At 41.8% G+C, this 24,330-nt stretch overlaps 2 protein-coding genes across 6 annotated transcripts; one reads left to right on the top strand and one right to left on the bottom strand.

Annotated features, from left to right (window-relative positions):
• On the bottom strand, nt 1–2,774 carry sart1 (spliceosome associated factor 1, recruiter of U4/U6.U5 tri-snRNP). Its single transcript, XM_083935044.1, has one exon. The coding sequence runs from the start codon at nt 2,473–2,475 to the stop codon at nt 154–156; it is 2,322 nt and encodes a 773-aa protein (XP_083791170.1). The 5' UTR covers nt 2,476–2,774; the 3' UTR covers nt 1–153.
• A 427-nt stretch (nt 2,775–3,201) lies between these two features.
• pcm1 (pericentriolar material 1) lies at nt 3,202–23,775 on the top strand. 5 transcript variants are annotated; one of them, XM_083932210.1, is made up of 40 exons: nt 3,202–3,333; nt 4,821–4,935; nt 5,664–5,912; nt 7,058–7,384; nt 8,037–8,207; nt 8,798–8,917; nt 9,212–9,398; nt 9,633–9,742; nt 10,004–10,277; nt 10,366–10,516; nt 10,815–11,030; nt 11,558–11,733; nt 12,242–12,471; nt 12,918–13,063; nt 13,174–13,303; nt 13,407–13,577; nt 13,694–13,872; nt 14,134–14,343; nt 14,427–14,721; nt 14,950–15,095; nt 15,192–15,418; nt 15,927–16,107; nt 16,200–16,510; nt 16,606–16,758; nt 16,923–16,979; nt 17,179–17,351; nt 18,130–18,261; nt 18,978–19,110; nt 19,535–19,702; nt 19,822–19,919; nt 20,131–20,265; nt 20,379–20,582; nt 20,684–20,743; nt 20,834–20,984; nt 21,786–21,934; nt 22,032–22,095; nt 22,192–22,400; nt 22,597–22,689; nt 22,802–22,925; nt 23,103–23,775. In XM_083932210.1, exons 2-40 carry the CDS (start codon nt 4,840–4,842, stop codon nt 23,126–23,128), a joined length of 6,432 nt encoding a protein of 2,143 aa, XP_083788336.1. In that variant the 5' UTR covers nt 3,202–3,333; nt 4,821–4,839; the 3' UTR covers nt 23,129–23,775. The 5 variants fall into 5 exon arrangements, with proteins under 5 accessions (XP_083788336.1, XP_083788334.1, XP_083788337.1 ...); XM_083932208.1 differs by having other exon boundaries at nt 13,691–13,872; XM_083932209.1 differs by lacking the exon at nt 3,202–3,333 and adding an exon at nt 3,826–3,962 and having other exon boundaries at nt 13,691–13,872.
• The last annotated feature ends 555 nt before the right edge of the window (nt 23,776–24,330 follow it).

Raw genomic sequence — 24,330 nt, 5'->3', positions numbered from 1 at the left:
TTCATTTTATTGAACAACTCTTAACTACAACAACAAAGCTTGTATGAAGTAGGCATGACATTGGAGCAATTACTTTACTTACAACATCTTATGTGTATGCGTATAGCTATCAGTGTATGTTTGTGTGTGACATAATTAAATCTTCCCCCAGACTTATTTTGTGATGGTGTTTGCATTCATACTTTTCCCACTCCCGCTAAGCACAATGTACGGTGTTTTCTGAGATTTCTGCTTCTCTTGAAGCAGAGCCACCGTCCCTAGAGGAGTATCACTGCTGCTCATCTTCTTCAGCAGCGCCTCTTCCTCCAGCTTTTTCATCCTCCTCTCTGTCTTCATCTTTCCAGATCCTTTCCCATGGAATCGATGTGAAAGCTGCCTGAAAGCTTCTTTTGGAGTGAGTCTCCGGCCGGATTCATCCACATACTCAATCTTGACATCAGGCTTATAGCCATCCTTATCCTTGAAGTCTTGTGTAAAGCCTCTGTATTCTTCTCTGCGACTGTACTTGTCATCAAAGCCCATCTTGTCCTCAATGCAGTAGTTGTCATTTGGCAAGGCGCCTTTTGGTGCCCTGACACGGGCTATCTTCATCATTTCAGTGTCCAATAGACCTTTGTTTTTGCACAGCAGCAAGGCAGCAGCGAGACCAGAGTTGACAATGGGCTCTTCGTCCAAAATGGTGGCAGAGGCTGTGGTGAAATCTGGCTGTTTCACCTCTTCGTCCAAGTTAACTGTGCTCCATCCAACGTTCTCGTCCATTTCTGAGTCTGAGCCCCCGGCATCGTCTTTCTCTTGTTCCTCTTCAAAGTCCATAATGTCCTCTTGGTCCTCTCTGTTGCCTGACAGGCCATAAGTTGGAATATCACCCAGAGTTCTGCAAAACTCTGAGGTGGCGTTGAAAACAATGTTGTTCTTCTTGTCGGGGTCGTTGTCATTGTCAGCTTTATCAAGTGCTTTAATCTGCTGTGCAACCTTCTCCCCGGAGTCTTTGAGAAGCTGCTTCTGCCTCAGCTTCCTCTGTTTCTCCAGTTGTTTCTGCAGCTCCTGCTCTGCCTCATCCTCCTCAATTACAGTTGGCTCAGGAGGTGTAAAATCTTCCTCATCACTAATGTCCATTTCTGCCATCCTAACATCATCAGACATTTGGGGGATATTGCGTGGCGATGTGCTCTTCTCTTCCTCCCCCTCCTTTACTTCCTCAACGTTTTCATCTATCGGTTTGCGGCCTCGACCACGTGCCCTGGAGCCAAAATCAGTGCTGCGGGTGTCATCAATGGAAAGCTCATCTGCAGTTGACTGCTTCTTCCTGATCTTCTTCACGCGGCGTTTTGTCTTTTTAAAGCCCACCATTTCCTGAGGTGTGTAATACTCAGAGGCGATACTGAGTGCAGGCATTTCCAAGGACTGGGCTTGATTTCGTAGAGCCTCTCTCATTGCCTGCAGCTCCCGCTCTCGCTCCCCATCAGCAAAGCCCCCTGTATTCAACCGGAAACTCTTTTTCTTTTCACCCTCAATTTCCTCATCGTATTTTGACAGAACAGAGTGGGACTTCAAATCAACCATGTCGTCCACACTCTCCTCTTCTTCATAGGGCTTGTAATCTGGCTTTTTCTTCTTTAACTCCACATTCTTTTCTGCTTTTTCCTTGTCCACTAGGCCCACATTTACAAGCACATCTTCCTTCTCTTCAAGCACACCCTTGTCTTCTAGGGTCAGGATGACAGTCTGGCCCTCGTTGAAGGAATCCACTTTGTGCTGGACTTTAAGCCCCTTGAGATCTTGAGATGTGTAGGCCTCCTTTCTGCCTTGTCCAAACTCCTCCTCTACCAGACTGCTGACACCAAACTCCTCATCCATCTCTTGGAGAAGTTTGGCTCTTTTCTCTGCCATTTCTTTTTCTTTGGCCAGCTTTCTGCTTTTCTCAACCCAAGCAGCTGCGTCATCCAGCCAGTCCTCCTCTGCTAGGGTCTTGACTTTCCCCAGTTTCTGGTTCTGGATGCGTTTTTCTTTCATAGCCGCAAGCTTCTCTCTCATATCTTTCTGTTTCTTGATGAGAGCAGGGTTGATAGTCTCAGCCACCACCGGTTCCTCTTTGGTGCCGAGCTCCTTCTTGTTCTCATTTAACTCCAGAGGTTTCAGACCCAGCTTGGCTCTGAGTTTGTTGGTCTCCTCAATGCTGAGAGACGCATCTCCACTTGCAGACTGAGGCTCGATTTCTTTATTGCTTTCTTCAAACCCAAGATCGACCTTCTCCTTCTTCACCCGTGGCTCCCCGGTGCTCCTTTCACCTTTGCCGCGGCTCTCCCGTCCGCCTCTGTCCCGGGACCTGGAGCGTTTTCGTTTGTCTTTATCCCGAGTCGCATCCCGGTCGGCATCTCTCTCTCGGTCCTTATGGCGATGTTTCTTATGCTCCCGACGGCGCTCTTCCGTGTCTTTGTCGCGGCTTTTGTCCTTGCGTTTCTTGGACGAACCCATTCTTTTCTTGGCAGATTACGTAAAAAAAAAAGAAACAAGTGTTGGATAATGGAAGGAAAAACAAAAACGTTGCCTGTTGTCCTTCGCGAACTAGCTCACATTAGCTTTGGAAGCTAAGTGGCTAACCGTCGACACAACTCACTCAGTGCGGAGCCGAGAATTAAATCTTACATCCACAATCCGAGATTAATCAACGATGAGTGAGGATGGGAAAAAATTAGTATGTCTGGGTTTTCTTTAAGTCACTTTTTATCCACCAAAGCTCCGCGTTCGGGGTTCACAACTTCATGGTCGTCAAACAAACGTCTGCAACCAACAATATGACTGTTTCCTGCTAACGCACTTCCTGTAGTCAAACAAGGCTAATCGAAGAAGGCTGGGTCACCAAAAAAGTATGACCTTTGGGGTATGACACATGCGAAATGCTGTTAGTGTATTTCTAAATGTATAAATAATAACATGCATTAAATTGTCCAAAGACAGTCAAACAAAGGAATGAAGAATAATAAAAACGAAAACTTATTCTCGTTCTGTGAAAGTACGACAGCTATTGAGCCTCTCGGCAAACTGCGCATGTGCCGTAACCCCAAAGCTCAGACATTTTTCTTTAGGTGACCTTCTTCTATTAGCCTTGTGGTCGAAGCTCAGTTAGTATCTAATGCAACGTTATACTGCCACCTGCTGTACGGGAGTGTTAATATCAGGCCAAGATCACATCCATGAGTTGCTTCGTTCTTTTGGGACCGATAATAAGACGTTATTATTTATCAAATGGCTTTCAGAGATCATTTGTAAAAGCTTTGCTGCAATATACGAAGTGCTAGGCAACGGCATTTCCTGCTCATTTGACTCTGAATGGTAATACCAACGTCCCTTGTCTTAAATTGTATATGCTAACTTAGCAAGCGCAGTTTTATACAACATGACTTTAAAGTTAGCTCCGTGTTGAGCAGCTGCTCTTAAGCGAAGGTAAGCTAACACTAGCGCGTTAAAGTTATCTCAGCAAGCTTGTCCACTTTTCGCTACTTTGTTAGCATACGGTCTTGTGATTGTTTATAATTGACACACATACACACACACAGAAAACGCTAAGTGGTGTGTCGCTTGACCGATACGAGAGTTAGCTGGTGCAGCTCGGGGTTATTGGGTTATTGCTTGTTACCATGGCGATTGTGGGAGAGAACGGTTGTTTAAAGTTAAGCTAACCAACGTTCCGAGCGACTGTCGCTATTGTTTTTTTCCCGGGAATTCGAGCGGGCCACACACACACACAGTCACACACAGTCTCACACACACACACACACACACACAGTCTCAGACACACACGCACTCAAACACAAAACTCACTAACGGCAGCTAACGTTGAACAGTTAAGGGACAGGTCACAAAAATAGCTAGTAACGTTAGCTTTGTTATCGTGAACGTACTGATGTTTTCAAGCTGGTCGTGATTGAAGAGCTACCGTTAGCTAAAGTTAACGGCTGTTGGTAAGACATGACGCATTTGATGCTTCAGTTTAACGTCAACTGTTATTTGTAACGGTTAGGAACGTAACGTAACGAATGGCCGATGTGTCTTTACTCTTTATGTTAGCTTACTAAGGTTAGTGATCCATTCCGTAACTTCACTACAGTTAAATGTCATGTTTGCTGTCGTTATTAGGCACTAACTTACAGTGACAGGTATGAAGCTCACATCGTTAAACTAAGGTTAACCGTACTGGATTTTTTAAAAACATATTTCTCCTGAAATTCCCTTTCTTGTTTGTTCTTTTAATGTAGGTCACTGGTTCTCAAACTGTGGTACTCAAGCTCTCTTTGGTGGTACTTGGAGGAATCTCCACAATAAAAAAGGAAACAAAATCAACATAATACTAAGAAAATAATCTGTGAAATGTAATTTAAAATAAGTTTAGCATTTCCTGTCATATTTTTGTTTCAATATCAGCCTAGTAAGGTAGTCCCAGCCATGAATTGCGAGCTAAACTGTGATGGCGAGATAGTAAGTAAAATAATTAGTTTGAAAACACTGACATGTCAGTTCGGATGCGTCCTAGCGTGGCTGTTGCTGATGACAGTCAACAATAAATAATCTTCTGATTAGGAATAAACATTCCTGTCTGTAGCTGAATAGTGTCGGTCTACGCTACTTTATTTTAACATTGGTCTTAGTGGTGGTACTTGAGAGAGGTTGTACATCATGTACAAAGTTTGAGAACCACTGATGTAGGTTAAATATGTATAACAAGCTTGTAGTTCTGTGTGATGGTCATCAGTAACATACTTTTTATAACTTGCCTTTCGATTTGTGTGGTGACCAGTATACATTGTTGTTGTGCATTCCAGCAAACTGTGAGTGGGTGACATGGCAACTGGAGGCACTCCTTTTGATGACAGCGCGGAAGAGCTGCACAACTGGACCGTAACCAATGGCAGTCTGGAAGATAGACTCAACAACCTGGTAAGGGCTCCTCACAACCTTTTGTTGAAGACAGTTGACTTTTATTATCCGGCCATTTCCATCCAACTGTTAATTGCAATATGCTATAATATATATCACTGTCTGCTCACTATCATGGCTTATTAATGCCATGATATTTACACAATATGCATCAGTCCCTATTCAAGTAAACATATGTGCATACAACATTGTATCCTTAGCTGCGGGCCGGATCGAACTTCGACCTAGATCCAAAAGATTTAAATATCCAGATTACAGAAGAACAATGGCATCATAGTTTGAAACAACTCAATGAATGCTCTAATAATGTGAAAAACGGTCTAATACAATTCAAAATGGTACATAGGTTGCACATCTCCAGATCTAAGATAAGTAAATGTTTCCCCCCGGTTCTGTCTCTGTGCTATAAGTGTCAATCTATTGAAGCCACTCTTGTAAACTGTTATATAATATGTCCTAAGATCAGGGTCTGAAATTAGTTTTTTTCCTCATCTGCCACTGTAGGGATGGGAATTGAGTGGTTCAAGTTGACAAACAGATTGTAATCAAAATTGTATGCATCCAAGCTTTTCAGTTTCTTTTATCAATGCAGCATATTGTGTGGTCATTGCAAAACAATGACGTCAAGCTCATACGCTGCTGGAAACTGTCTGTGCATGACACAAAATAAATGACTCACTTACATACAGTATATAACAATTAGTGCAAATGTTTTTGCTGTTGAACAGGACTGGGGTGTTCAGCAGAAGAAAGCCAACCGACCTTCAGAGAAGAACAAGAAGAAGCTGTCGGCTTCAGTTGTGGAGAGCCGTCTGACTAATGATATTTCGCCGGAGTCCACCCCTGGGGCCGGCCGCAGGAGAGCACGCACTCCTCATTCCTTTCCCCACATCAAATACACCACCCAAATGTCTGTCCCAGACCAGGCTGAGCTGGACAAGCTGCGTCAGAGAATCAATTTCACAGACTTGGATGAGGTAAAAAGCTGATGTACTCATCAGAATTTGTCTCTGTTCAGTGTGGTCAATATCTTGTTAATAAACATCCTGAGAAAACAAGGGTAGATATTTATGATATAAGGTGGCATGAGTTTCATACTAGTGTATATATATGAATGTATGGCAGTAGATCAGTCTGTGGACAAAGATATCAAAGTGAGTTGAAAGTTTGACAAACTAATAACAGCAACTGTTCAAAACAGAAGCCAGCATTGAAAATAACTGACTGCAAAAGTCTGTATTTGTCAAGTCGCATATGCTGTGGTTTAAATGGTTTTGACAACTGGCCCCATTTGCTGCTGTTTATTATGTTTCTAAAACTGTTGGTTAGATAGTGAGTAACACAATTAAAAATCTAGCATTAAGATGCGTGGTAATTCGTAGTACTGCAAGTATAAGGTGTGGGGATCACTTTGGATACCCTGTAGATTTTTTGACCACTACTTGTTCTGTAGAGCAACATCCTCATGAACAGGTCTCCGTGCTGATTGTACCCTTGACCAGCATGAGCATTAGGACCCACAGGCACACAAGTGCCCCAATAATGATCTTTTATGCTTATTGTAGATGGCTTTTTGTCAAGTCTTTTACATGGTCTTTTGTGGAATCTCAAGGACATGGAAAAAAAAATCTGAATATTTATCACACTGTCAAACAAAATAAGAAAGTTGCATCACTTGTCTAGTGATAACATGCCAATGCATTGCCATCATGTATTTGCAGGCAGTAGAGGAAGTGATAGCAGAATATTTTCATACTTGTTTGGCTGACCTTGTTCTGCTGTGGAGTCAAGAGTGTCAGAGTGACTCAGCAGTACAGGAAAAACATGTATATATTCATATGGCTCTTCCATGGTGGAAAAGGCTGAAGTCAGAGAGAATTTTATATAAATTCAGCAGGGGGACTGTTTTTTGCTGGGCTAATAAATTAGATTTACATGCTTGTAGCATAGTTGTCCATAACATCTTATGCGGTTGAATACAGTGTGCTTCGGACAGAAAATAATTATTTAAGTAGTTTCATTAACAATGAAAAAACACTTACATTATCTGAGTTTTTAAAAAAAAAAAGCCCGGAATCTTGAGTGGTGATTTGTCTGACTTATATCTTCTTTTCTCACTCAGAGGAGCATTGGCAGTGACTCCCAGGGGCGTGCCACAGCTGCCAACAACCAGCGCCAGCTAGCTGGAGAGAACAAGAAGCCCTACAACTTCCTACCTCTGCATGTAAACACTAACAAAAGCAAGGAGCTGCTCCCTCCATCCTCCTCTGCCCCGGCCACACCAGCTATCACCAAGGAAACTAAGAAGCAGAGCCCAGGACTCAGGGATACATTAACCCCTTTGATTCCTACCAAGGGAACTCCAAGGCTCAGCCGTGGTGGCACAGAGAGAGCACCCTCAGTGCACAGAGAATATGGGAGAGGAGAGCCAAGAATAGACAGCAGCCAGGTAAGATTTTGTTTTGTTGTTGCCAAGGTTTTACTCAGTCCTGTTTAACTGCCACTTGATGCCTTGTAGTCTGAGATGGTGGTGGTGGGGGTGGTAAGGTGTTAGGAAAAGTCACAGCATTTAAATATTAATTTGAAGATAGGGTAGATAAAGGTTTAGCCTAGTATACATTCATATTTCATCCACACCTTTGTTCTTTTAGTTTGCCATATCAACGTAAATGCCAGTGTTATGTCTACAATATCCACTGATCCCAAGTGGATAGAGAAACTAGGCGTTGCACGTTTAAGTGTACTAATCCTGCTTAGAAAGACATTAATTTCACATTTAATTTAAATGAGTCCGCTTTCATGTATACTATATGGCTGGGTCTTTGTATCACTGCACTCCAGGCTACTTTATGAAACCAGAACTGGGATAAAAGTGAGGGAGAGCTAGTGCAGCTGAGACTAGGCTGTATTTAGGGCAGTTTATAAATATGCCACCCCTGGTGCCCAAGTGAGTTTTGTGCCCAACCCTTTTCTGCCCTTATTTAGCCCACTCTGAGCCGTCGCTACAGATGCTCACTCACCTTTCTTTCTCTGTCTTCTTTCCATTTACTCCTCTGAAATCCACACCCATACACCACCCTCCTCTCTGTGTACGGTCTCAGGTGGTGAGCAAACTGGTGCAGATCCGGGAGTACATCAGTAAGGCCAGCTCCATGCGGGACGACTTGGTGGAGAAGAATGATGTGCCGGCCAACGTGGAGCGTCTCTCTCATCTCATCGACCACCTCAAGGAGCAGGAGAAGTCCTATTTACGGTTCCTGCAGAAAATGCTGGTTAGTCTGGCATTTGTTTCTTCTTTATCTTTTCAGAATTAATCTTGTTAAATCTAATTTGTTTTTCTCCTGCGGTCAGACAAATGTTTCAGTAAAATGTATCAGGCATCTTAAAAAGCTAATTCATGGTTGATATGGGACCTGTTTGTGTTCTAAACTTGACAGCTTGCCACTCATATATTTTTAATGTCTGTTTTTCTCTGTGGCCTGAAACACTTCCAACAGTCAAGTCATGTTTCATGTTACCTTCCATTGCTGCTAGATGGCTTTGTTTTGTGTTTGCTATCACTTTGCCTTGACTGGAACATTTCTGTGAAATATATATAGACCTATTTGCCAGAAACATATTTTGTTGTTATGCTGACAGTTGAACTCACTGCAGGTTTTTTGCTCCCCACATTCCCATAAATTTCCACAAATTGTAAATACCAGCATTTCCATATATGGAGCATTTGAGGGAGGGGGCATGTTACGTTTGAATTATCTCCAGTTACTGAGTTGTTACTTTAACAATGCCAAACAATTGCTGGACAAAGATGGTACTACTTTTCAGTTATCTTTGTCTCTTGCTGTTCTTCCACTATCTATAGACCCGGGAGAATGACGAGGATGATGTGGGGACCCTGGATTCTGCAGTGGGCTCGGGCTCACTGGCTGAGAGCACTTCTCTAAACATTGAGGTCCACTCCTCAGATGCCTCAAATGCAACGGTGTGTACATTTGTGGACTGTTTCCCAAAAATCTGCTGCTTTCTATCTTGTTAATGGGCTCTGTTGCATTACACCAAGTCATAATAAGTATAAGGTCTTTGTATTTTGTCTTTAAATTCAGACACAGGGAAAGCAATTGGTCCTTCCTTTGCTTTTATCAATGTAGGTTATATTTATTTGCTGTGTCAGCACCTGACAAGCCTCTTTTACTTTTTCTGCTGAGTAGCACCACAGCAGTTGTTGTGTTTTGGTAGAGTCAGTATTTGTAATGCTACATGGATGTGAATTTTGCAGGGCGGTAGGCCAGACACTGTGCGAGCTGACCAGAAGGAAGAGTTGGAGAATCTGCGTAAGCAGCACGAGCTGCTGAAGAAGATGCTGGAGCAGCAGGAGCAGCTCAGGGCCCTGCAGGGCAGACAGGAAGCACTAATGGCCATGCAGGACAGTGCAGAGCAAGCACTTGCAGTGATTGAAGACACTGGTGAGATATACATAACTTTTCTCGCAGATGCATCAGTGACATTTCAGCCTTAATCCTTTTAATAATATTTTAATTATTGTTATTGCAAGAACTGATTGTATTATGGATGTTACATTTATGTATCAATATTTTCTGGTTAATATGTTTCTACCACTTGAAGTCATATTTTATGATTAACATAAATAAATACAGTATTTCCCTATGTTTAATTCCTTGGACATTTGTTGTCATTAGTTGTCACAGAAACCACAGGCAGTGTTTCAGGCCTGAGCATCACATCAGAACTGAATGATGAGTTAAACGATTTGATCCAGCGGTTCCACAACCAGCTACATGACTCTCAGGTACACCAGACTATGCGCTTGGGCTGCCACTGTTATGTCGTCGAGAAATCTTCTTACATTGAACTAAATAATTATTAATACAAGTATTCATCATTCTATCAATGTCAGTATGTCAAGATACTTCTGTAAAATATATTATGAAAATACATACTCTGTAATGTTGGCACCCATAGTGTACCTCTTACTTGACGAGCCAGCTTAAAAAAAAAGTGTTTAAAAACAGTTTTATAGTTGACATTTTCCATTATTTATGCCTTGTAGACGAAGGCAGTGCCAGACAACCGTCGCCAGGCAGAGAGCCTTTCCCTCTCTAGAGAAGTGTGCTGGTCCAGGGCTCCCCAGGTTGTTGGTCCACCTCAACACAGGCCTCTCCTCCACTCTGCCTCTGGTCCCCACACGGGCCTAGACACAGGGGCAACAGCTGCAAGTGCCAAACTCACTAAGCTCCAAGAACTCCAAGACAAAAAGCAAACCATGGACAAGATCCTGCAAGAGCTGCATTCTCTCAGAGATCAGACACTCAACAACAACTCGTGTAAGAGTACTACTAAAGCCTTTTTGCAGTATTTCTGATGGCTGTTTTCCCTATGAAGTGTAGACTAACTGTATGTAATTTCCTTCAGGTCGTGGCTTGTCAACACAGTGCAGTCTGAGTATGGGAGGATCTTCAGATTGTCCATCTGCGCTCTGCTCTAATGGGGCCTCAGCTTCCACTCCCTTTCATCCTTCAATCACACAACACCAGAACAGCTCCAATTCCACAGACAAGCTCAGGTACACAAAAACACAAGCAGCTAAATAGACAGGTCAGATATCAGCAGTGGGGTGTTGTATAGAGTGGGAGTGTTGTAACATAGGAGGGTGTAATGAAACCCTGCAGCTACAAAACCTTCTACATGTCCTTGTGTTGACAAGGTTCAGCCTTTGCTAAAGTGTTCTTGAAAAAGACGCTCAGTCTGCGCACTTTTTATAGGGATGCTTTCCTGTAGGTGTCAACATAAGCATTTTAATTATTAATCCTAGTATGCATTCATATTTCATCCACACATTTGTTCTATTCTCCTCCCTACAGGAAGCTAAAGGAGGTCCACAAGCGGTTGAATGAGCTGCGGGAATTGGTTCAGTACTACGAGCAGACCTCTGATATGATGGTGGATGCGGTCAATGAGAATGTGAAAGAGGATGATGATGAGGAAGAGGATGAGGAAGATGACACTGAAGACGGTTCTATGTTTGAGGCCATGTTTGACTCTGAGCAGGAAAACCGCCAGCCTGTAACTAACATCAGGTGTGTTCGTTTGAATTGATAATAGGTGTATAAATGAAGTAATATTCTTTTCTGAATAAATAAAAGACTGATTGGACTTTTATCAGGGAATTTATCTTTATGCTAGAGCTCCAACGATTAGTCACTATATCAATTAGTCGATCAAGAGAAATAATCTGCAACTATTTAAAGCTAAAATAAAAACTGTTTTAGCTTCTCAATGTGAGAATTTGCTGATTTTGCTCATCTTGACTCACCTTGTTCTCTTGGAAAATATGATGAGTACTTCAACATTGTTTTGCTGTTTTTTAGACCAATCAGACTAATCGTCAAAGAAAATAATTGTTAGTTGCAGTCCTACATTATTCACAGATTAAGTATAACTGATGAATTTTAACACAATCTAAAACACCTCAGATGGGAGGAGAAGGTTTGTTGTTTTACTCGGATTACAGTATGATCAGGTTTAGCATTAGTTCCCAGTGCGTGCAATTCTACTGCTGGCATTGTGATGTATCCATAACAGTCACTGCGCTTTATGTCTTTAGAAACCCACAGCGCAGTGGGAACTGGACGGACTTGAACAGCCTAACCAACAGGCGCAGTGTCAGGAGCAGTGCCACTAACAACCGTGATGGCAGACTCAACACTGTGACTCAACAGTGTGAGATCAACAACCGCTCAGCAGCCAACCTCCGCAGCCTCAACATCCCCTCAGCCATAGGTACATGCACGCACACTCCTAAACCGAATCGTGTTACAGCTTTTCCTTTTTGGGGGATATTCTTGGATTTTTTTTCTTGAAAGGAAAATGGGTGGCACAAATATTTGATGGCATAAATGTAGGAACCATCATTTTAATCTATACTATGTAATAAATGTCAGGGTATCTTTGCCTCTGCTGCTTTGATTTTGGTGGTTATTTTATTTTGTTTCCAACAACTTTATGGAAGTTCAATTTTAAATTGGTGGAGGTTTCTCTTCTGGTAACTGTCTGGTATAGTATGCTTAGGTTGTTCAACTGTGAACGGTGACCCTGCTGACTATAACTTTATTGCTTTTGCATGCAGTCGACTGTAATCCTCCCATTTAATTATCAACATTGTGTTTTAAATTGTCTTTTCGTTCATACCTCTGTTGGCAGTAGTATCATCACGTACATTTATATCACATGTGAATTTTATGAGAGAGCTGTGGTTTCAGGAGGTCAATATTGATCATTATTATTATAGAGTGCCAGTACAACAGGGACACCCCCTATAATCAAGTGAAGGATGACGATGAGGATGAAGATGTTCTCGATAATGATGAAGGGGCACAGGCTGTGGCTCCAGACAGTGAGGCATCGGGGTCCAGTCGGAGAAGCAGTCTGGGGAACAATGGAGGTTTTGCCCAGAAAGTTCATCGGCACACAGCGAAGCAGAAACTCCGGCAGCTGCAGGAGCTGGTGGCCATGGTTCAGGTGAGGCAATGACTGAATGAATGAATGAATACTAAAATATTATATAATGGGCATGTAGGTGCTACTTCTTTATTAGCGGAATTAAAGTTAAAGTTGTTAAATATGCAGGATTTGGAGATGGCTGACTTTGTCAACTCCTTTTGGTAGAATTAAAACAGATGCTGGGTTAAATGTTTTTTCATTAAAACTGACATGTTGCACCTTGGTTGGTCACCTTTTTAAGGGAAGAGAAAAGAAAAACAGGTAGTTATAAACAAATAGTTGGCCTTTAACTTAAGAAAAAAAACAGTTGCTCTTAAACAGCAGTGAAGTGTTTACAGTTGGAATTTTGTTACTTTGTTAATTTTGAACTGTTAAACATGTGACATCTCAAACAAACATGTGACATCTCACCCATCATTGTGAACTAAACCCTGTGTGAATTGTGTGTTTCTGTCTGTATCCAGAGTGACGACACTGATGGCACAACAGCTAATGATGATGAAGCTTTACATCAACAGCCAAATAATACCAGAGCTGCTGTAGCTGTGGGATCGTTGGGGGTTGGGTCCAAAAAGAATCCCAGAGAACTCACTCTCTCCAGCAAGGCTAGGTACAGTTGTCCCCAAAAAACATTTTGACTGTATTCTAAATGTTTTACTTCTTGTCTGTGTTTTTTTTATTTGTATTCTTTGTAATGCATCTAAACTATAATGGACACAGGGAGAAGCTGTATGAGGAGAAGCTGCGTCAACAGAAGCAGGAGCTGCAGCAGCTACACGAAGAGCGCCAGAGGCTCATTGAAATCCAAGGCAAGATCCAGGACCTGCAGTGGGCTTGCCCTGACCTCCAGGTACACACACACACACACACACACACACGCACACACGCGCCATTTCTTAAATATTGGTATTTTAAAAATATGCACTTTTAACTTTTTGCGATCTCCTTTCTAGTCATCTGTGTCCAGCACAGTGAGCCAGCAGGGCTTGCTGAGGAAGGTGCCAGTCGCAGTTTCCACTCCAGCCACTGTTCTGGCTTCCTCTTCTTCTGGACCCAAAACTAACTCATCTGTACTCAAACCTACTGCTCCAGAAGCAGCTACTTCTGCAGTCACTGACAATGAGGTAAAAGACTCCACCTTGCACACACGAAGACCCTTGGCTACAACTAACCAAATGTCACAATGAGGTTGGTACACACTACACTTAACTGTTCCCCTCTGTTCTTGCATTGTCAGCAGTTATGGTCTGAGATGCGTCGCCACCAGATCTTGCGGGAAGAGCTGCGACAGCGCAGAAAGCACCTTGAGTCCTTGATGGCTGAACACCAGAGGCGTAGTGGTCTCAGTGACTCGCCCAGACGGGTTGATGACTCAGAAGGCCTTGCTTCACCCTCACAGCCTGTCAGTAGGGATGAAAGGTAGGATACATACTACGCTAGATTTTTTTCTTATTTTATATATTTCATAAGTAAAATAGCATATTCTTGCAGGTGAACCGCAGAACCAACACGGCAGCCGTATTGTGCAACATGAGCTCTTGTGCTTTGCTAAAACATGTCATGAGAGCTGTGGTGATTACTCTTACATGGTTTTGTTTATTTTCTTTGGAGTAGGGATTCAAACTGATGGTTATTCCGTAGACAAACACATTTTCTACTATTTTTCTGATGCGTCTGTAGGACAATGGCTACCTGGGGTTCCACTCCCTGCCACCTTGATGATGATGATGACGATGATGATGAAGATGAGGATGAATATCACTCAGAGATGGGTGCAGAGGAGGAAGAGGAGCAAGAAGAATGTGTAGAGAGCAGCTCTGATGATGACATCCACATTTTCTCATCTAGCATGAACCAGTGCTCATACAGTAACAGGAAGAATCAAGGAAGGTCAGACGAAGTGAAGGCAGAAGGAATTGTATTGTACTAATATCAGTCTTTTGAAATAATGTGCTCATGTTTTTGTTTTTTAGCAACCTGAAGCCTCCACCAGCCTTCTCTGGTGAAGGTAGCCGGAATCCATCTCTCTATAACAAGACTAAGGCCAAGCAGCAGCAGCAGCAGCAGCAACAGCCACAGCCGTCCAGAAGTTTGAACCAGCCTGCGACGAGCCAGCCTGGAGGTGCACGGCGACAAGAGAACCTGCGCTGGGCCTCTGAGCTCTCCTTCGCTGAGGGCTCATGTCAGTGGCAGGAACAGGTCAGCCAGCTGCAAAGACAGCTGGACTTCAGCACCAGCATGTGTCAAACACTCCTGCAGGACCAGCAGGTCGGTGCACTGAACAAATACATGTACAGACACAGACACTGACCTTGATAAGTGACACAAGCTTTTACCGCATTTGGTGATTTAATTTAGAAGCTATAGTGGAATTGTCAATGCTCTTCATTTAAAGCTTTCTATCTAGTCTTTGTTTAGGTGTGTGTTTTATACTTAGTCTTTTTTAATGAAATGAAATAGTTAAAACTAAATAACATCTCTCATCTCCTTCCACAGACACTCTCTTACATGTTGCAAACCCTGCTGACAGGTCAATACAGTGTGTTACCCAACAACGTGTCATCACCACAGGTCCATCTGATCATGCATCAGCTTAACCAGTGTTACACCCAGCTGGCTTGGCAACAAAATAATGTACAAAGGTAAAAATACATTATTATACAATTGTACACCTCTTTATTTCTACCAAGTAGTTCATCTTTTTAAGTTTTCTATATTCTGTTGTACTTTTCCTTCAGACTGAAGCAGGTCCTCAACGACCTCCTTCGTCAGCAGCAGCAGCAGCAACAACAGCAGCATCAGCAGGCTTCCTCTACAACAGCCGGTTGGCAGACACAGAAGCATGGCTCATCCCAGGAATCAAGCTCCGCTCCCTCAGCCTCACCTGGTGTCTTCCTCCCCTTCTCTGCCCTGCATCCTTCAACCAACAACATGTCAACTGCTGCCTTATCCCCATTCCCTCCCAGTATGACATGCATATTTATTTGCTCTTGAGCTTTATTCTCACGCACGTCTAGAATGATGTACATTTAAAGCAACAGAAAGCTAAAACATCTCAACGAGGCTCAAAAGATAGGGTTTACAGTGATTGTGTTAGACCACCTAAGGATGTTTTTGGTTATTGTGATATTATGTAGATTGCTAAATATCCTCTAAGATATTCTTAAATCAATAAAATATGACCTTCAGGAAATCAGAGTCTTCAAGAAATTAAATGTAGAAAATTTAAAATGTTCATTAATATCGTTGTTGTACACGGCCTAAGCAATATTAATGCTGTTGCTGTTACTGGTATGAGTAATCTTTTTTAATTGGTGCATTTGAAATTGAACTAAGTGATACACTCTAAAGTGACTTAGTCGTTCAGAAATGAAAAGCCAAAAGTCCTACTGTCATGATGTGATTAATTATTTGGATCATTACCACTTAAATATGAGCAAATTGAGTATTTTTTTCTTTCTTTCTCTCTGCAGGCTTTAACTTATGTCCACTCTTCCCTGCTCCCATGGGCGAGTTCCTTCAGAGTGCAGCAAGTCAGGAAACCCCTGACCGCCGTAAGCAGCAGTTAGACCCCAACACTTCAATGAGAACAGAGTACATGAGTTTCCCTCCTCCACTGCAGCGCTCTCCTCTGAACACCACCACAGAGAGAGGGTATGCCCATCATTTTAGCCTAAAAAAAACATTTATATTTATTTGTGTAAACATTATTTTTCATATATCTACTATTAACTTGACCCCTTTAGATCAACTGACTGGCTTAATACGTCATACGCAAACAACGCCGTCCAGCATCACCAGTCTAAAACGGAGCCCAAAGAGTCTCCACCCTCGTCCCCGACTTTTGCCAGCTGCCACCCCCGACCTCAAGAATTTGACAGGGCATCACAGGAAAGCTTCAGCAGCATGCCTGATCCTGTTGATCCCACCACCGTCACAAAGACTTTTAAGACTGGACGCAAGGCCTCTGCCCAAGCCAACCTGGCGTCCCGAAGCAAGACGCCCAATTCTAAGAGTCGGCGCAGGAGGAGCAAAGGGCCCAACAAGAACAGTGAAGGTATCAAAATGGAGTTTAATCTCCTGTATTATCTGCTGCAACTAAATTAGCAAAAACAGTTTGTCTTTACGAAAGTTTTTCTGTATTTTCCTCAGGCCATGAGAGTGACAGTGTTAGCAGCACTGCAGACTTTGTCCAGGAGAGAGGAGTCCTGTCTCATCAGAAGGATCAGAATAAGAGTCTGTTGGACAAGCTGACTCAAGAGAAACTTGACAGCAAAACTGAGCACAAACGAAACGACCTCTCGGGTGAGGGTCAAGCTACTTATAGTGAAAGTTATTCACCCACCTCATCTTTCTTCTGTTTTGTTTTGTGTTTTCCTTTCGTTTTTGCGTATTTGTCATGACTACGTGTTTCATTTTAATTTTGGGTTAATTTACTTTGTTGTCACTTTAATTTATCTTACTCACAGCCTATGCTTGGAGAACACCCTTCCTCTCTAACAGAATTGCATGCACAGAAGCACCAGGTAAACTCACAATGCAAACCCAAGCATCATGTGGTTATTACTGTATGTCACCTAAACATCCCATGCATGTTCTATTTTTGACTTAACCCAAACCAAAGCTTCTAAGTTTGAGGACATACACTTGTTTTTTGACTCATGGATGGGGTTATGCAAGTTATCAATTATTCATATGATGTTGTCAAATTGTGAACCTTTTTAGATGCAAGCAGCGACTTCTCACTGTTTGAGGCACTGAGGGAGACCATCTACTCTGAGGTGGCTACTTTGATATCCCAGAACGAGTCCCGTCCTCATTTTCTCATCGAGCTCTTCCACGAGCTGCAGCTGCTCAACTCAGACTACTTACGGCAGAGGGCGCTGTATTCCCTACAGGTACTTAAAGACACATCTAACTGCTGTATGTAGTGTGTATAGATATATCCTCTATGCTGGGCTCAGATTTTAAGATATTCAGGCTGATTAACCTCTTCATTTTCCCCAAAGAGAAAATGGAAATGTTGTTTGGCAGAATATCTGGTCATGTGACTGGTTAGATAAGACTTTGAAACAATTCCCAGACATAATTTGGGTCGTCTCAGTCATTTTAATCTTTGAGGCGTCCTATTTCAGCAAGTTTCAACCAGACCTGCAGGAGACAACGAGAGAAAATTAGGAGGAGCAGGAAAAAGGGGTTTTTTGACATTTCAGTTTTGAGGTTTTAGGGTGAAGGCTGGTGCGAATGAGTTGAGGGTAACATCCTAAACCATACGGATGAATAAAAGATGAGTTGAGGATGAGAGAGGAATACGTTTCCTCTTTCATTCTGCTAGTCATCTTGTGTTGCATATATATATATTCCAATGATTTGTAATGTTTAAGTATTAGTGTTATCTTGTGAATATGTATCTGTTTTGTCGTTTGTTAAAATGTAAATATCAATATGTAATATAATAACAACATGCCAGTAAAGCCCATTAGAATTTGAGTGAGAGGCAGATGAACTGTAGTCTGAGTGTGTTTGTGAGGTGATCTTATGTCTTAATTTTTGTGATTGAATCAGAATTTTAAATAAGTAAGAATTTTAAAACTCCTATAATCTGAGCCTAGTCTTGGATATAAATGCAATGTCCCCTTGAGAAATTAGAATAGTCTCTGTGTGTGTTTCTGTCAGGATATAGTGACTAGACACCTGGCAGAGAAGAGTGCAGCTGAGGACCAGTTGCTCCCTCTTGGCCCTGTTGCGTGGGCTGCAGGCTCTCAGTCTGAGCTCACACCCAGTGAGAGTCTGGCAACCAGTGATGCAGTAAGAGACACATTACTGTTTCCCAGTGTGGCATCCTCACACATTTCTAATCTTGTTTGTTTGCTTTTCTCTTGTGTGTGTGTGTGTTACTCCATATCAAGGCTTCCACCAGTCCTGACGTTTTCTCTCAGTCCTTATTGGCATCCTCCCTCTTTTTTAAATCACTTTTACTTACTTCACTTTCTACATTTTAATGCATCTTTCATTAGTTTCTCTCTCAGCCTCGTCTCCTTTCATCCTTCCATGGCTGTCTTTATTCTCCAACTCTAATTTTCCCTCCCACCATCTTCATTGGCCTTTGAATTTGACTTGACAACAAGACTTCAGAAACCTGTCTGTAAAAACATAGAAATGACCCTCATGTCTCCACGTCTCTTTTGCCAGATCAGACACGTTCTTTGTTCTTGGCCAAGGTCCCCAGAGTTGTACTAATTGGGTGCCAGGCCTTTTTTCTGTCTAAATAATCCCTTTTTCCCAAGAATGATGGATGAAACGTCTCATTTTCATGTTAGGAGAATAGCAAAAGAAGCCACCATTTCTGGTTATAGTATATGCTGGAAATGTCTCTTCTCTTTATGGGTTGTTAGGCTTTTTCTAAAATATGATTTGTGATGAGCTATCCATTATTCTGTAATATAAACAGTTGTGAGTAAAAGCTTTTTGGATGAGAAAATGTCACACATGCTGTGGGTGACTCAATCTTCACTTTTTATCAGGAGGTGTTGGAGAAAAACATGAGGCTCACACAGGACCGGACAAATAAGAAGAAGGATGATGCAGAATCTGTGGACAATGACAGCACCATGTCAACCTCCTCCAATCTGGAACCATTTGCCAACGATGACCTGGGTATAGTTGTGCATGTAGAAACCAATTATATATAAATGTATACCTACCTGAAACCTTTTTGCACAATGGTATTCAGCTGGAATGCTTTGCTTATTGCCTTTAACTAAATCACTCGGCTATTCAGGGCTGGTCTTGGTAAACACACCAATTTACACGTCAGGATCAACACTAGAAGGCCAAAGTAAAGAACCTTACTGTTTAAAAAAGTAATTAATAACTGGACTTAGATTTTGGGGACTTCAGTTATATATATTAGAAGTGACAGTGATTTAGAGCTGGCACGCTTTGTTTGATCCTGTAGTGTAAACCTGGTTACAGATTCATTAATATCCATTACAGTCTTTTCTCTCTTGCCTCATTGATTTTGAACTTTATGTTTCCCATGGGTCTCTTTTTCACTCTCCTTTCTTTGCTGCTCTGATAGGCAACACAGTGATTCATTTAGACAAAGCTCTGGCCAGGATTAGGGAGTATGAGCGCATGAAGCTTAAAGCTGAGTTTAACCCCCACAACGCCAGCTCTGCGGGCACAGGTGGCTCTGAAGTCTCAAATGCTGAACATCCTTCTGCTAACCTTGCTGACACCGCAGAAGGTACCTGATCATATTAGCCTGCCCGAGTACAACACATGCAACACAATCACTGTTGTTCACTTTGCTGTTTAATTTTGCAGATTTTATGAATAAAATGATTTGTGTCTGTCTGCGAGCAGGAGGTGCAGCTGGTGATGTGCGCTGTCCTCAGATTGATACACAGCAATTGGACCGTCAGATCAAAGCCATCATGACAGAAGTCATTCCTTTCCTTAAGGTAGGATGACCAACACAGGGAGCTGCAGAGTGTACTGTTCCTTTACTTTAACTGAGCTATTGCATTAAAAAGGGTGCTTGTTAATTATTCATTGCTAAAGAGTTTTAACACTCAAATTGAATGCAAGTACTGGGTTCACCACTGTCAATGTGAATAGTTATTGAAGAGTTAAATCAAACTATATTGTTCATATTTTTCTTTTTTTCATTAGGAGAACATGGATGAGGTGTGCTCCCTCCAGCTGTTGACATCCGTGCGTCGCATGGTCCTTACTCTCACCCAGCAGAATGATGAAAGCAAAGATTTTGTCCGCTTTTTCCACAGACAGCTTGGAGGCATACTGCAGGTTTAAATAATACTTATAGAGGAAACACCAGCTTCCTCAAGTGCTGGTGACACATGTTTAAGCGGATGACACGAAGAACAGCCTGACATTTTCACTCTCTCCTCTTGCTCCAGGACTCTCTCAGTAAGTTTGTGGGCCGTACCCTGAAGGACTGCGGGGAGGATCTTCTGGTGGAGATCTCAGAGATCCTCTTCAATGAACTTGCCTTCTTTAGGCTCATGCAGGATTTGGACAACAGCAGCAGCATCACCTTGGCAGCTAAACACAAAAATAAGAAGAGGGCTGAGCCACCGAGTAGAGCAAAGCACAGTTTTAAGGTTAGTTTTTTTAATCTATTCTCACTTTGTTTTTTTCATAATATTACAAAAGTTTGTTTGACGATGTTTGACTCTTTATGTTAATGTATTCCTCCAATTAGGAAAATACAACAACCAGTGGTGATAAATCAATGTCTCCAGCCTACACAGATGAAGACAAGGTCAGCCATTTTATACTAATCATGAAATCGTCAATAGCACTTAGAGCCTGAGTAATCGGTTTAGCAGTAATGCCTCTCTTGTTCTTCCAGGACCAAGATGAGGCTGAGCAGGAAGGTGATTCGACTCTCCAGGAGCTTTACTTTCAAACGGAGTCAAAGAACAGCAGGAACAGTGGAGCTTCAGAGGTGGAAGAGGAAGATGAGGATGAAGGGGATGGACAGGGAATCCCTCGGTCAATCAGTAAGTGAAAATATAACAAAGCTCCTCCTTTAGTGAAGAAACAACCACCTAAAAGAAAGCCCTATAATCCGATGTCCTACTTAATTGTAAGTTTTCCTTTCACATTCCTTCCGACATTTTTATCCTGTATGTGGCACAATAACATTCAATTAAATGTACCAGAATTCCCAGGATAATTTACTCCTACTGAATCCTAAAAGCCATAACAAAAATCAACTCACTTGGCGACCGTTGGAACAGTGCTTACAGCAGTCGCCCCATGTCAAGAGGCTAAAGGTCCTCAAGGCAGCGGTTGCGTGTTTGACTCCAAACTACGGCCCTTTGCTGCGTGCCTCCCACTCTCTCTCACCCCATTTCCTGTCTGAAAACTGCATAGTCATGTCATGCGTCGGTCACGTACAAGAAACATAAAACAAATGCAACAAAAAGTACAAAGCTTTAAAATTCTACACATCAACAGAAGTGGTTAAATGAACACAGATATAAAACGGATCAACAGGCATCAAGAGATGATTCAATTACATTACAGCAAGAATCATTCTGATAATCCATCACTGTTAATGAGAAGATGACAATAACATTAAATCAGGATGTAATATTAAGTAGCGTAGTAAAACAACTTTGCAGGAAACTCACAAAAACTCCAATCATGCTAAAAGTGACCTTTTTTAAAGATTAACGTAGATAACAATTCCTATAAATTGAATGTTTTCTTCCTTTAATGCAGATTTATGTAGACATGTGCATGCATTAATGCAACACACATGTACATCCTATTCTTGTGTATCGTCTTTCTTTCAGGTCTTTCCAAAGCAGAGACTCAGGCTCTGACAAACTACGGCAGTGGAGAAGACGAGAACGAGGAAGAGGAGATGGAGGAGTTTGAAGCCGGACCTGTTGATGTCCAAACATCCTTGCAGGCTTCCGCTGATGGACACGTGGAGCAGGAGGTCAGTGTTACAGTGAGATTTTTATCATCAACAACCATTACTTTTTTTTTAAACATACTTATATTAGCCTCACCCGTGTCATTGTTTCATGCTTCAGGGGACGACACCCTGCGAAACTCAGGAGATCAAAGCTGAGCAGAGAAGTTCACAGCATGCTGATGGTGAGGCTTTCAAATTTCCTTCCGGTTTCAAAGTGATATCTTTAGACCTGCTGTTAATTTGTCTTGTTTTTTAATCACATTTTCTTTGTTTTACAGAAATTAACAAGTCAGTTGGGGCCGTGGAGTCCACAGTGGAGGACCATGACATGGCAGAGTACCAGAGTCCTGATGAGAACAGTAAAGCTGGGGCAGCTGCTGCCTCTGAAGGAAACTCCCATGAAGTCTCCCAAGATCAGGATGTCCCCAGGGAGTCAGTCACCACTAGCAGCCCTGACACAGAATCACCCGTCATGATCAATGTAGATGTAAGTCCAAGGCTTAAGATGCTTAAAGTATTTAGTGCCATTTGTATTTTTCCAATTATCTGATTAAAAAGAATGACTCACTGGAAACACACTGGACACTTTGCCCTGCAATTTCCCAGCTTGGGATCAATAAAGTATTTCTATTCTATTTTATTGTCGCTGTTGTGTACTGATGGGATCGATATTATTGATGCAGGAGATGGGCTCAGGTAACACCAGTCAGAAATCTGATGAGGAAGACTTTGTGAAGGTGGATGACTTGCCAATGCAGCTTACAGTCATGTGTGAGGTGTGTAACCGCTAACAAATTAAACGCTCTCAAAAAATATGTATGACGTATTCATTAAAGAGAATGTGTTAAACCATTGTGTCTAATGCTGTAGTTTGTGCTATTACAATAGGAGGAGCTACAGAAGAGAATAGTGGAGGAGCAGCAGAATAATAACTTGTCCGTAGAGATCCTCAACGGGAACACTGAATCGCTGACGGGGCTGGTGGGAAACGCACAGGCACTGAAGGAGCCAGGTATGGATTACAGATTAGTTTTGTTTGTGTAGTTTCTAAATATCTTACAAAAGCCCGATCGCTGTCTCTTGTTACCCTGTCTGCATCCATTCAAGAATGAGCCACTTTTTGTTATCTGTACATAAACTAAATACCATTTTTGGGTGAATTATGTATTTTCTTTTGTTTGTTTTTCAGACACTGTCGGTGCCCAGAGCATGTGAAGATTTATACCGAAGTCCCAAAATCTACTGTTTTTAGCAACACTATGCTTACATCCTCGATCTGCCCTGGATGAACGATTGTTGATTCTTTATCTGCTACTTTAAAGGAGTCACGAGTTAGCTGTGAGTCAGAGACACAACAGATACAACTAAGCATCTACACATAATCAACACTTAAGTTTCTTTTATTCCTGAATGTTTAATGTGATTTATAGGTAATCTAGGGAGGGGATGTCTTTATGCTGCTGATAACTGACAGTTAAGCATCTGTCTGAATCTTTATAGTCGTGAAACTCCTGTTCAGATTCGCCTTAAGTCTCCTACTTGGTTCTGGGATCAGTTTAAAATGAGTTGTGATTTTTAAAAAATGTTTTATTTGTCTTGGCCTCGCCTTATTGTTTCACGGCTCATCTTTTCTGCACTTGATTTTTAATCATTAGGAGGATGGAGGTTCGCTTGTAGCCATGCGGACTTCAGCTAGTTGTTTCTCCTGCGTGAACACGGTTTCCTTTGTATCAGAGCTTTAAGCTCAGATTTAACTTTTAGCCCTTCAGACACATCTTTATGAACTGTTCTGTTAATGGTAAGTCTCCAGTGATTTCCATGTAATTAAAATGTTGACTACAGTAATAAGTTTTAAATAATAAAAACGCTGAAACTTTCAAAAGTGGTGCGTGTTGATGCTTTTTGTCCATCAGTGTTTTCAACTGTGCGTCTTCCTAACACTGTAGTGTTGTTATGCCTTTCTTCACACATCTTAAAATCTAAACATTCACACATACATTCACACTACCATTAAGTGAATACTACCATCACTTACTGTCGTCAGCTATACTGACTTTAAAATATATATTTTTGATAGATCAAATTACATTTTTACACTAGATTATGAATGTTTGACTATACTTAGTTACGCGTTGTATGACACTTTACGGCAAACCATAGTGGGACTTCTGGCATACTATACAATCATTAGGATTACTGCATATACCCGTAAATACATGTTAGATTTGGGTTACTGCATATACCCGTAAATACATATTAGATTAGGATTACTGCATATACCCATAAATACATGTTAGATTGGGATTACTGCATGTACCCGTAAATACATATTAGATTGGGATTACTGCATGTACCCGTAAATACATATTAGATTAGGATTACTGCATGTACCCGTAAATACAAGTCAGATTTGGGTT

This window comes from Echiichthys vipera (assembly GCF_963691815.1).
Source record: "Echiichthys vipera genome assembly, chromosome: 2".
Classification (NCBI taxonomy): domain Eukaryota; kingdom Metazoa; phylum Chordata; class Actinopteri; order Perciformes; family Trachinidae; genus Echiichthys; species Echiichthys vipera.
The sequence above is the reverse complement of the archived record's forward strand: the minus strand, read 5'-3'. Positions and strand labels throughout refer to the sequence as shown.

Bases quoted from the DNA above. Each gene is read 5' to 3' on its own strand.
- sart1 (XM_083935044.1), bottom strand. From the start codon at position 2,475: ATGGGTTCGTCCAAGAAACGCAAGGACAAAAGCCGCGACAAAGACACG.
- pcm1 (XM_083932208.1), top strand. From the start codon at position 4,840: ATGGCAACTGGAGGCACTCCTTTTGATGACAGCGCGGAAGAGCTGCAC. The intron at 4,936-5,663 runs GTAAGGGCTCCT...GCTGTTGAACAG, and splicing joins AAGATAGACTCAACAACCTG to GACTGGGGTGTTCAGCAGAA. The intron at 22,926-23,102 runs GTATGGATTACA...TTTGTTTTTCAG, and splicing joins ACAGGCACTGAAGGAGCCAG to ACACTGTCGGTGCCCAGAGC.